Here is a 13,762-nt window from a genome sequence, read left to right on the forward strand (position 1 = left end):
GCACACACATCGTTCTCATTAACTATAACCTTGCTGCACATTCCAGACTGCATATACTTCTCAGCTGTTCCTGCATGTGATTGCTCTCCAGCAGAATCTAGTGTGTCCAGTATCCCTTGCCCATCTGCTGTAGTAGTCCTCACCGATTCCAGTGCTGTCGTTTTCCACTGTATCATCAGTCCTCTGGTCCAAGCTGCTCAACTTGATCTATGGCTTAGAGAATCCCCCTCACCAGGTGAGCCCTTAACACAACTATTACATCAGTATAGCCATACTGGTTCTCCTTGCAGAGATCTAGGTTAAGTAGGGATTATTCCAGGCTATGCTCTCTGGTGAAAAAAGTATGCAAATTACATCTCCTCTAGAAGGATGAAAAGGGTCTTCTGGTGCTCGAAATAGGTCTATACCCTGCAAATCAATGTCTCCTTTTTAAAAAGAGCCAAACAGAAGCAGCATGAAATCGGGACAGGAGTCTTCATTATAGAAAGTTATCTTTTATCTTGAAATCTTGAAACATTGTGCCATTTTGGTGAAAATGTAGCTTGAGTAAAGAGAAGGGCAGTGGAAGAGTAATCTGTTGGGAGGCTCCTCATCACCCAACTTGGCTTAACTGACCGGCCTCTCCCTATTTGCTTCTAGGTAGAAGCCTGTCAATGAAGCCAAGTGGGGTGAAGCCAGAGGGAAGTGCCAAGGACTAATCTCTTCCTGTGCCTAGCTCTTTTTTTCCAAGTTTTGGTTTCTCCAAAATGTTGAAGTGTGGAACCTGTCTTAAAGTAATGAGGGAATCGGTCTGTATTTCCGACAGTTCAGAAAGCATGATACGGCTGAAATATGACAAGGAGTATAAGCCAAACCAGAGACAGCCATCTCTAGGCAGCTGTTTCAGATTTCTCTCTCCTGGTGAATACAGAGTAGGGTCCTGGTCCGCTGGACGGGCTAGATCTAGCTATGCCTGGTCAGCACTTTACAGCAAGTTGGTTGAAACATCAAATTCAATATTCACTCATTCACGAGACTATGACTTCATAACTCAAGTATTCTACTTCCCGAATGTAACCTGCTTTTTTTTTATATTCAACCTCTGAATCATAGATAGTAACCAGCATTATACCACATAACACTTTGTGGTTGACTAAGTAAAACAGAGGCCACCTACAAAGTGTGGTATTCTGTAGAACATTTTTGAAGTAACCTCAAGAACCGATCGTTGCACACGAGTAGCCTTCTATCACTGATACTGATGCTTATGGTCATTATTTTCGAGGTCAAAGGTGCATTAGGTCTTTTTTTCTTAACTTTCTTCCCATTTTTTTTTTATATCCATTACCATATTTTCGACCATATTTAAAATGGAGTTGATTATTTTCGTATAGATGAAATGAAAATCAGTGCTCCCAGCGTGCTTATGTAATGCGATATGTAAGAGTGGTGTTAGGAAGTTTGTGAACCCTTCGAGTTTTCGTAAAAAAAAAAAAAAAATTAAACAAACAAATCAGATAAAAAGATGTATGATTTCATTGTTTTATTGGTCAGGCAATTCGGTAATGCAATGATTTTTTGCGTTCGTGTTCTGACACTCATCATTGTTATCAGCTAATGATGTACGAATACTAAAAATACTAGCACCATAGAGCTAAACCTGGTCTAATAAAATGTTCATTTTAGGATCGGGCATTAAAACTTTTATAATAGGATTATATGGCCACTCTGACATGGATTCTCAAAGTAAGTACACCAGCCTCATCTGGTCTGAGATTTATTTGATAATTTATGACATTAATATTGGGAAAGCTGGTCCATGTTAAACAGTTTGGAAAGACTGTGAATGTAATAGGCAAGCATTGGTTAGGGCGGTGCGAGCTGTGCGGCTACACAAGGTACATCCGCTGTGCATCCAGAAAGGAGTGTCACTGAACATGATGCCCTGGGGCATCATAACTTTGAAAACTTGGTTCCAAAACTTATTATAGGGCAACTCTTCTGGATCCAGCCAGGGACATACAAACAAATTGAGGGCCCAATATCAAAGTTCTAAAATAGGGCCCCAATCTACCATTAAACAACGCATTGAGTTGAGGGGGCACAACAGGAGTAAAAAAAAGTCCCACCATCTAACCACTTAGATGCCATGGTTGCTATTCATCATGGCATCTAAGGAATTAATCTTCTGCGCGCAGAGCTCGCTCCAATCGCAGCAGTTATTGGTGTGTGCCTGCTCCGTAGAACAGCCGTCGCCTGCTCCATGCATATTGTCCTTACTTCTGCTGCACAAATATGGCACATGGGGGGGGGAGTGTCCGGGTGTTAGGTCGGGGATGGGGCTCCATACGGCTAGCTTTTTTTTCCCCCTGCGGGATTTTTCCAGCCCTACTACAGGTACTTGAAAGGTCTCTCGTTAAGTGAGAGACCTCTCAATCACCTATAGCAGCGCTGAGAAGAGCCGGCAAATGGTGGTGCCAATTTGCAGATGGTTATGAGAGGCCATACCTTATTTCAATCGACATTCCCAACACATGTACGCTCAACTCGATTGTGTTATCAAAGGAGACTGGGGATTAATCTGCTGACAAACAACTCTAGCAGTAGCTTAAGTCCCTTGAAAATTAAGGAGCGAGCATACTGAAATCCAACATGCCCCGTCCTTCTTTTCCCTGATCGCCACAATCATTAGATAGTCGTCCAGTTCCACCAGAAATCAGTGCGTTCAGCTGATGTTCCTATAAAGTGTATGAACACCTTAAGTCTTTTTTTAGCTTCTTTTATCCCAGCAATCGGTATCCTACATTCTCAGTTCTCATTGCAACCATGATTAAAATTCCTTAAAATCAGCATCTCAAGAATCTGTCATGCGCATGAGCCCATACTTCCTTCAGTAATCTGCTAACAAGATGATTTTCAGTGCCTAATTTAATGAAGGCATCTGCCTGCTTTGAATAATCCCTTTTTCTTAGTTAGTTGGGCCTGATGATAAGATGGTGGAACCTAGCAGAAAGTGTTCGGCTTCCCTACAGTGCCACCACAGGGGAAATTAAGTATTACACAGCACCCATTGAAACCGATGAGCTGACCATGTAATGCATGGACATGCTGGATCCTCCGAAATGAGACGTTTGGAGTCAAAGGTGAGGGTCCAGAATGGTGGGGGGGATTCCCCTCTAATAACTAGACTGCCCTAATAGTATATTAAAAAAAAGCTTTCATAACCCCAATAAATGTTTCAACTGTTCCGATTCCTGGGTACGGACTTGCGACTTTGCTAAGAAAGTTCCATAAGCTGAGAGCGTGGGCCTTTTAATGAGCCGGTCTGTTACTTATTAGTACCTTCACCTCTTTTATATAATGACGAGTCTGTCTCCTTCTCGTTTGTACATCATGTCCTTCTGTCCCAATACTCGTCATGGAGAAACACAGAGACATTGTGTGAAGAATAAGGCCCATGTTAATACTCTGACATATGCTCAGATGACTCACTCGGCAGTGAGCTGCAACCAGTGCCTGATCTTAGAGCGCTGCTGCTGCTGCTCCGTTGGATGTCTTCAAGTTGCTGGTCTATTTCCTTCAGACGAGTCTTCTGTTCTCGCAGCTCCTTTGTGTAACGTAAAACTTTCTCCCCCGGCGAAGTCTCCAGGTTTCCAAAGTTGAGCAGTGAAACTTCCTGAAAAGGAGGTAAAGAGATGACAGTACAATGGAGGATGTGTGTAATGAGTCACTTCAGCATCACACATACTTCCTGTAAGTGTGGGCTAGTATTCTCCAGACGTCTTCCTAGAGGAACAGCTGCGTATGGAAGCGGAGGCAGCCATGTTTATATAGAGACCCCTTAACAGCGCAGTAATAATTCCCTCCAAAATATGCAAATCTGACGTTACATGCCAGGCCGAGACCATGGCCTTCATATCTCCTACCAAGTATGGTGCGCTGCCATTAAAGGGCATGAATTATGCCATACCAACTCCAGAAGGAGCACGGTTCTGGCAATACACGAGAGATGTCCACTGAATGTTCTAACAGTCTCCCGTCCATCTCTCCTAACTCTCAACTTGGCCAAGCAGCCATGTCACTTCAATGAGGAGAGAAGAGAAAGCCACTGCCAGGCACCCCTGAAAACAAAAGGATAAGGCATTGAATCTTCAATGGTCTGATCCCTATCTCTGCCGACAACATCTATCCGGGGGGAGTCAGGACCCCCCATATACACAAAATCGGTTGGTTTGAGCGACTTTCATATAATATTAAACTATCTATACAGTGATTTAAGGGACATGGCACCCAACAAAAATCATACTAGCACTGAACCTGTTAGAGGTACAGTGCCTAAGAATAATACTTTTAATTCACACAAATATAAGAGGCTTTGGTGCCCCATTAGCGTGGCGTAGTGCTCGGTGCACTGTTACGCTGCCTTATTTTGAATGTTGAGGGCCTTCCCCTGCTTCACACTGATAGTGCTCACTTCCCAGTGCGAGCACTGTCTGAACGAAGCACGTGTGTGCGCATGCGCAATGACACTGCTGGAGCCCGGCCATACACAAGGTGTCAGTGCTAGTGCGCACAGTGTGAGCAGGCGCGTTCTTCTTGGCTCCTCTATAAAGCCACTCATTCACTACACTTCCGAGAGGCGTGTGCAGAGAGGCTCCATACAATGTATTCCCAGCATGGACATGGCAGCAGGGATGGACATGAATTAGGGTACCCACTCTAGTGAACAGTGGGTTACTAAAAGACACCTACCGATCTTATATTTGTTCTCTACAGTTTAACCAGTGAATAATGAAAGATACGTAACATTCTAATATAGTTTGTGGTGCAAACCACCTTCAGGATCTTAGGTTATTGTCGTTGATCAGAAACAATTATGTCTGGAGACTGAGATTTTTCCAGTCCAGCCGGATAACATTGGCAAAAGAAAAGAAAGCTACCCCCCACAGCCACTGCTGCTCTACCACTGGCATTGGTGTTTCCCATCTCTTCGCTCTCTTCCAAGATTCCTAGCCTGGACTTCTGCTCCTCATCACTGCCCTCCCGCTGGTACATCTGCTGCTGCCTATAGTGTATATATGCACAGATGCCAAAGATGTTCTTTTCAAACAATGTCCTGCCAACCAAAGATTCCTCAACGCTAATTGTCTGAACAATAAAGTCCTAAAGTTCCCCTTAAATACAAATGTGTTACTCCAAATTTTAATTTCTATTGGTTATGATCAAACTAGCTTCCTATTATGATCCCTTCTCTGCTGTCTGCCCTGACCATCATTGCAGGAGCTTCACCAGCTATGACCATCATTGCAGAAGCTTCACCAGCTCTGACCATCATTGCAGGAGCTTCACCAGCTCTGACAGTCATTGCAGGAGCTTCACCAGCTCTGACCATCACTGCAGGACCTTCACCAGCTCTGACCATCACTGCAGGACCTTCACCAGCTCTGACCATCACTGCAGGACCTTCACCAGCTCTGACCATTGTGAAGAGTATTGAAGATATAATCCCATGTCAATCATTGTGCCCTGTTTAGTGAGGGATTATAGAGGTCTACAATGTACAGCTGTAATTCGACACTTCTGCAGCTAAAGAAGAAGGAAGGGAGCTGAGGGACAGTGAGTGACAAAACCCCCACCAACTAGCTGTGAGCTGCTACAGGAAGTCCCCCTGGAGATCCCAGCCATGCGGCCGTCCCTTTGTGTCAGACAATTATAATTCAATACCAAGTTTTGGGAATATTATACGTCCCAGTTATTCATAACCTAGATTTTCGAGATCGGGGAATGTCACCCTGGCTTCCAGCACAGCGCATAGGGATAGAGAGATACATGGCACAGCCTTTCGGAAGCCCCTAGGGCCACTGTGTTTGGTCTCCACGCATAGCAGGGGCCCGGCTGGATCCGATGACACCGGAATCGGCTCCCTAGGACCGTCCATTAAGAAAGTATAGCCCATTTTAGTTTTTGGAGTTTTTAGCTGAGAGAGAAAAGGGGTGGAGATTTAGGTCCAGCCAGGGGGCAGGAGGGGGAGTGACCCAGAGGGGTTAAGAGCTCCAGCAGCCCTAGCTCAGTGGTCTTTTTCCTGGGAGGTCGCCACAATACATCATGTGGGAGAAGACCCGCAACAAAGGGGATCACAAGCCTCCCATGTGGCAGTCCCTCCCCCGCAAGCCAGGCCTTCCATCAGACTGGTAACTGACTCTTAATGACTGCTTATATCTTTTGTACCACTACTATTGTGTTTGCAACTCTGACCATTATGTATGTATAACCCTTATGTATATAGTGTATTGTATAGTTTGCCCTTAAGGTGATTAAATAAATAATTTAACCTTGGGATGCTCTTTTATCTCAATCCATGAAATCTCACGTCTGTTGTTAGGCCCAACAAACACGATACCGGGCTGGTTTCTGGCCCAATATAATCCCCCGGTCCTAGCTGGAATTATATCTAATAGAAACTGGTGGCAGCTCTACCAGGCCCACAAGGTTCTGCTTCACTGGGGCTAGTGAAGGGGCCTCTCAGCCTGTCAGGGGTGTGAGTGAGTGTGGTGCCACGTCAGTGACTGAGTGGACCACCTCTTCTCCCTCCCAGTGCCTTCCTGTACCTGTGTGGACAGGGGGTGTCTTTGTAGAACTGTACCAATCCGACCTTACGTGTCCCCGAGGGGGTGCGGAACATCACGTTGGTGCAAAGGACAGATCCGTATCACAGGTTCTGTCTGACGCAACTGTGACATCAGGCGGGTGGCGAGGTGTGGATCCGTCACAAGTGGAGGCAGCGGTGGGACTCTGCGGGATCTCTCTGCTGACATTCATCACAACCATCATTCACCAGCTCTGACCATCATTGCAGGAGCTTCACCAGCTCTGACAATCATTGAAGGAGCTTCACCAGCTCTGACAATCATTGCAGGAGCTTCACCAGCTCTGACAATCATTGAAGGAGCTTCACCAGCTCTGACAATCATTGAAGGAGCTTCACCAGCTCTGACCATCATTGCAGGAGCTTCACCAGCTCTGACCATCATTGCAGGAGCTTCACCAGCTCTGACCATCATTGCAGGGGGTTCACCAGCTCTGACCATCATTGCAGGAGGTTCACCAGCTCTGACCATCATTGCAGGGGGTTCACCAGCTCTGACCATCATCGCAGGGGGTTCACCAGCTCTGACCATCATTGCAGGAGGTTCACCAGCTCTGACCATCATTGCAGGGGGTTCACCAGCTCTGACCATCATTGCAGGAGCTTCACCAGCTCTGACCATCATTGCAGGAGGTTCACCAGCTCTGACCATAATTGCAAGAGCTTCACCAGCTCTGACCATCATTACGAGAGCTTAGCTTGACCAGTCCTGACCCTCTGGCTTAGACTACAGATCCACTATTTCCGGTAGACCTTATATCAGCTACATTCAGGAGGATACTGATTGCTTGTACAAATGTGACTTGCTGTTACTATACAGTAGTCCCATGGAGAAGAAGGGTGCTATATCAGACTGTCACATTTGTGTGGTCATCACTGTAGCCATACATACTTTGTAGTAACCTTTTATGCAATTATTTTATGGTCACTTCTATTTAGGGGCCCGACTTTATGGATAATTCTGTGTAGCGGACACAATGGTGTGGGCTATTCTATAATGTTATTACTGTTGCAGTCTAAGAATCTGTCTTCACTACTGCATGGACTTTACATCTGCAGGGTGGCTCATTTTCCTGCAATATAAGGGACTGCACCATTTCCCTCAAAGAGGCTCCTAACTGTCAATTAGCTGGTTAGCTGGTTCCCAAAAGCCAACCATCCGACTCGGATTCACAATAATAAATTTCTTAAAGACTGTGTTTCATCTTGCTTTCTCAGGAGGGCAGAGCTCACCTCCCTCCTGGGACACGGGACACACTTTATTGATTGACAGTTTTACTCACATCATTGTGCCGCTGGTCCAATCTATGCATTCACCGATCCTATAAGCAAAGGCCGCAGCATCGCAGGAAGTTAGCTGGAATGGAAACTAACAGCAAGGTTCAGAGCAGCATTTACAAGCTCTACTGCAAGCCGCTTGTAAGCGTTGCACATGTTCAACCACGGCTTATCTGACTGCTTATCTTGATTCTTGCCTGGCACAGAAAAATGGTACATACAGGCAGAGTACTAGATAAGGAACATGGGAATATAGGGTTTTACAAAGTAAGCAACTTTTATGAGGTCCCTTTGTGGCCATAAGTAGTTGCCCAGTATTTTCTGCGAATGTAAAGGGACTGTTGAAGTCTTATAATGTATAGCGTTTTCACCATAAGGTTTTGTACACTCGCATAAATCACCTAATTCATCACGGGAGCTCGTTCATCACCTCGTAGCGGCACTCGGAAGAACCTATGGTTTTTATTACCTTTTCCGATTTCTTTACGTGGGGAAGAAAATAAATCAGAAATTTCTGACTAATAGGTTCCTATATATGAAATAATGCTGCCTGCACCATAAATTATGAGAATATTAGAAGTCACATGAACATATAAAAGTCAGAGGCTGCCGGCCACGGGCTGTTTTTATTGAGGAGCCTAATGTCAGGCAATGATGGAATAGCTGCACCCTATAGTGTGCCCCTGCCAAACAATGCCAGCCAGTTTGCATACTATTTAGGGTCTCTCAGTGCCAGCCACAACATGCCCATCATTTTCATCAATTACCAGCTACAGTGCCAGCACCGCAGAGAGGAGGCTCAGCAACACCTACAACATAGCACCGCTTATCTCATGCATGCATAGGCTTTACTTGATGCTTCTCCACCAAAATGCAAAAACTGTAGTAAGTGTAATACATCTACCATGTGGTTTTTATAATTATAGCTGGGAAAGGGGCATATGGACTCTGCACCCCTTCTCTGGTAATGGAAAGTCATTTTGAAGACATCCTTCTAATCCACTCCCACCCCATAGCGATGCAGAATGTCTCAGAGAAGAGACGCAGTGTATTCCTCCATCATACACGTGAATAATGCTATTCAGCTCCGGGGCTAGGAAAAAGGACGACCTCCTCCTCCTCTCGTCGTCTCCCTTTACCTGAAGCCAGGAGATGTATCACATTCAGACAATCCTCCTGCAGAGCTCAATACCTCCATTCAGCAGCGAGGGGAAGCAATACACATTCTCATCCCCAGCTCTGGCTGCTGGCTTCTCTTTATAGCATTTTAGAATAATGGTCATTTACTACTTGAGGGAATGACCCACCACACCGATGGGTGATCAAGAAGCTAACCCTAACACTGAGACAACTATAGATACAAATCCCGAGCACCTGCTCACTAACCAAAGCCTCATGTTCACGGAATTATGGTACTGAAGACCCTTTCTTAGGATAGATCATGAATATCAAATAGGTGGGAGACTACCAACATTCTGCTTATATCTGAGCTGACAAAGAATAGGAGCTAAACTGCAGTACCTGAGAACGACCACTACACAGTGTACGGAGCTGTGAAATTCTGGAGGCAGTGAAATCACTGACAGTGGGATTTAACACGCACCTACCAGAAGTGCATCATTCATCCCGCAAATCGGCGCCCCTGTCAAGTTATCGCGGGACACCGATGGGTTGTTATAGCAGCCAAAGGTCTGCTCATTACCCCTGTGCCTGTCATTGTGAATCTCCTGTGAACGCCGGCTCGTGGCAGGTGTTCATAGGAGATCGTGATTTCTGCTATATATAGCAGTGCTGAAGCCCTGCTGTGTATAGCACAGGTGATCAGACAATCGCAGCTTAATGTCTTTTAAGAGGACTATTGAAGACAAATATATATATATTTTTTTTAAAAAATATGAAAAATGAAATAAAATAAAAAAGTTCAAATAACCCCCCTTTTGCCCCATTAAAAAAAAACATTGCAATAAAATACAATAACAGGCGATCAAAACATTGTATCTGGCATCAATAAAAACGTCAGCTCAGGGCACTAAAAATAAGCCCTCACCCGGCCCCAGATCCCAAAAAATGAAACTATTACTGGTCTCGGAAAATGGAGACAAAATCAACATTTTTTTACTTTTTCTTTAAATTTCCCAAAAAAGTTTCACCACCTAAATAAAAAAAAAACAACAACAAAAAAAAAACTATACATGTTTGGTATCTGCGTACTCGTATGGACCTGGGGAATCATAGTGCCAAGCCAGTTTTACCATATAGCGAACATGGTAAATAAAAAAAATAAAAAAACAAGCCCCCATATAATTATATGGACACAAAAATAAAAAAAGTAGGTCCCGTATTTTTCGGACTATAAGATGCATTTTTTTCCTCCAAAATTTTGAGGGAAAGTGGGGGGGTGCGTCTTATAGTCCGAATATATGACTGAATATGGTGGCTGTATATGTATATGGTGGCTGTGGGTGGTGGCGGGTGTGGGGGGAGCGGAGGAGGAGCGGCCACAGGAGACAGGGCGTGGAGAGCAGTGAATATTCATTTTCCTTAAAAGCGCTCACACTGTACCCACAGCGCGGCTCCTCCAGCGGCCGGCGGTCTGTGTGTCCGCTATTAAAGTCCATGAATATTCACTACAACCCACTCCCATGCGCCTTACAGTCCGGTGCGTCTTATAGTCCGAAAAATCCGGTGTGTATGCCTGTACATAGATCTTATATGGTTTTATGATAACTAAATGGGAACCCTGTTGAAGACCCCGCCGTTACCCCTGAGATAGATGGACATGTATAATAGACTGTGCTGCCGCAAGATCCATATCCATAAAGCTGCCAGTGTTTTAACAGCATACATAACCATGATACCTGATCCTCACTAATACTGCTAATATAATGAAAAGCACACAACAGTCTGGTCTTCATTATACCGCATGTAAATGATAGGAGCCAATACAAAAAATGTGCCGCTATATCAGATACCCGAATAATGTGCACGGCATGCTAGAGCTTACCACAGCAGCCGTGCAGATCCAAGCTTCTTCCACTTATACATAAAGTATGGCAGGGTGACTTCTGCCAAGCTGCTGTTATCTCCTCCGTGACCATTTCTGATAACCTCATAATGTCTGAATGAAGTGGCGGACATACCGAACCACCACACATATCACGTTCTGGGGATCGAGGGGAATCTCCGTGGTCAGATTCTCTGCCGATCTGTGAACATTCACCTATCCTTTGCTGCCAGCCAACTAAGAACCATATAGTGGCCAGAAGGATTGGCAGACTGGCTAGGTAGGTCTTCCTACTGATGGTCCTTTGATTATAAATGGACTTTAATTTTCATGCCCTATTCAGATCGGTGAAGGTCCGATTCCCAGGACAGACCCACTGATCAGCTGATTGTAGAGGTCGCTCAGGAGGTGGCACAGCGCCGTGCAATGTATGATGGAAGTAAAAGGTACTGCGAGCTCAGTCGTATTTGCTTGTGTGAGAGAACACTTGTAATCCCATTCAAAGCCATGGCATAATGTACGCACATGAGCTGCACCAAAAAAAACTCTTCTGATTGGTGCCAGTAGTTGGGTCTCCATCTTCTAGATTTTAATCCCTTCCCAACATGTGATGCACACATAGGTCACATGTTGGGTACAGGTGTCTGAAGCGGGATCAGGAGCTGCACCAGCTCCATATAAGACTGGTGCTGGCTGTTTCATACAGCTGACACCTGCCTCTAAGAGCTAGGTCATAAGACTTTGTAGAGGGGAGGGGCTATAGGCAGAGCTCCTCCTCCACACACACCTCTCTACATAGCAGATGGCAGTTGGTGCTCATAAGACACTTTGCAGAGAGAAGGGGCAATAGGCAGAGCTCCTCCTCCAAACATGCCCCTCTACATAGGAGATGGCAGTTGGTGCTCATAAGACACTTTGCAGAGGGGAGGGGCAATAGGCAGAGCTCCTCCTCCAAACACGCCTCTCTACATAGGGGATGGCAGTTGGTGCTCATAAGACACTTTGCAGAGGGGAGGGGCAATAGGCAGAGCTCCTCCTCCACACACACCTCTCTACATAGGGGATGGCAGTTGGTGCTCATAAGACACTTTGTAGAGAGAAGGGGCAATAGGCAGAGGTCCTCCTCCACACATGCCCCTCTACATAGGAGATGGCAGTTGGTGCTCATAAGACACTTTGCAGAGGGGAGGGGCAATAGGCAGAGCTCCTCCTCCAAACACGCCTCTCTACATAGGGGATGGCAGTTGGTGCTCATAAGACACTTTGCAGAGGGGAGGGGCAATAGGCAGAACTCCTCCTCCAAACACGCCTCTCTACATAGGGGATGGCAGTTGGTGCTCATAAGACACTTTGTAGAGGGGAGGGGCAATAGGCAGAGCTCCTCCTCCACACATGCCCCTCTACATAGGAGATGGTAGTTGGTGCTCATAAGACACTTTGCAGAGGGGAGGGGCAATAGGCAGAGCTCCTCCTCCAAACACGCCTCTCTACATAGGGGATGGCAGTTGGTGCTCATAAGACACTTTGTAGAGGGGAGGGGCAATAGGCAGAGCTCCTACTCCAAACACACCTCTCTATATAGCAGATGGCAGTTGGTGCTCATAAGACAATTTGCAGAGGGGAAGGGAAAATAGGCAGAGCTCCTCCTCCACACACACCTCTCTACATAGCAGATGGCAGTTGGTGCTCATAAGACACTTTGCAGAGGGGAGGGGCAATAGGCAGAGCTCCTCCTCCAAACACGCCTCTCTACATAGGGGATGGCAGCTGGTGCTCATAAGACACTTTGTAGAGGGGAGGGGCAATAGGCAGAGCTCCTCCTCCAAACACGCCTCTCTACATAGCAGATGGCAGTTGGTGCTCATAAGACTTTGTAGAGGGGAGGGGCTATAGGCAGAGTTCCTCCTCCACACATGCCCCTCTACATAGGAGATGGCAGTTGGTGCTCAGAAGACACTTTGTAGAGGGGAGGGGCAATAGGCAGAGCTCCTCCTCCAAACACGCCTCTCTACATAGGGGATGGCAGTTGGTGCTCATAAGACACTTTGCAGAGGGGAGGGGCAATAGGCAGAGCTCCTCCTCCACACACACCTCTCTACATAGGGGATGGCAGTTGGTGCTCATAAGACACTTTGTAGAGAGAAGGGGCAATAGGCAGAGCTCCTCCTCCACACATGCCCCTCTACATAGGAGATGGCAGTTGGTGCTCATAAGACACTTTGCAGAGGGGAGGGGCAATAGGCAGAGCTCCTCCTCCAAACACGCCTCTCTACATAGGGGATGGCAGTTGGTGCTCATAAGACACTTTGCAGAGGGGAGGGGCAATAGGCAGAGCTCTTCCTCCAAACACGCCTCTCTACATAGGGGATGGCAGTTGGTGCTCATAAGACACTTTGTAGAGGGGAGGGGCAATAGGCAGAGCTCCTACTCCAAACACACCTCTCTACATAGCAGATGGCAGTTGGTGCTCATAAGACACTTTGCAGAGGGGAGGGGCAATAGGCAGAGCTCCTCCTCCACACATGCCCCTCTACATAGGAGATGGCAGTTGGTGCTCATAAGACGCTTTGCAGAGGGGAGGGGCAATAGGCAGAGCTCCTCCTCCAAACACGCCTCTCTACATAGGGGATGGCAGTTGGTGCTCATAAGACACTTTGCAGAGGGGAGGGGCAATAGGCAGAGCTCCTCCTCCACACACACCTCTCTACATAGGGGATGGCAGTTGGTGCTCATAAGACACTTTGCAGAGGGGAGGGGCAATAGGCAGAGCTCCTCCTCCACACACACCTCTCTACATAGGGGATGGCAGTTGGTGCTCATAAGACACTTTGCAGAGGGGAGGGGCAATAGGCAGA

The 13,762-nt window shown here is 46.3% G+C and overlaps 1 protein-coding gene across 2 annotated transcripts in view; it reads right to left on the bottom strand.

Moving 5' to 3' along the window:
* Positions 1–1,507: 1,507 nt before the first annotated feature.
* Positions 1,508–13,762, bottom strand: part of FSIP1 (fibrous sheath interacting protein 1) — a 58,876-nt gene continuing 46,621 nt past the window's right edge. For both annotated transcript variants that reach the window (XM_073639202.1, XM_073639201.1), the window contains exon 11: positions 1,508–3,655. In XM_073639202.1, the coding sequence (XP_073495303.1) occupies positions 3,440–3,655 (216 nt within the window). In that variant the 3' untranslated portion in view covers positions 1,508–3,439. The remainder of the gene's footprint in view (positions 3,656–13,762) is intronic.

This window comes from Phyllobates terribilis, unplaced genomic scaffold (assembly GCF_046119375.1).
Source record: "Phyllobates terribilis strain yellow unplaced genomic scaffold, ASM4611937v1 Scaffold_7__3_contigs__length_470593459, whole genome shotgun sequence".
NCBI classification, from domain to species: Eukaryota; Metazoa; Chordata; class Amphibia; order Anura; family Dendrobatidae; genus Phyllobates; species Phyllobates terribilis.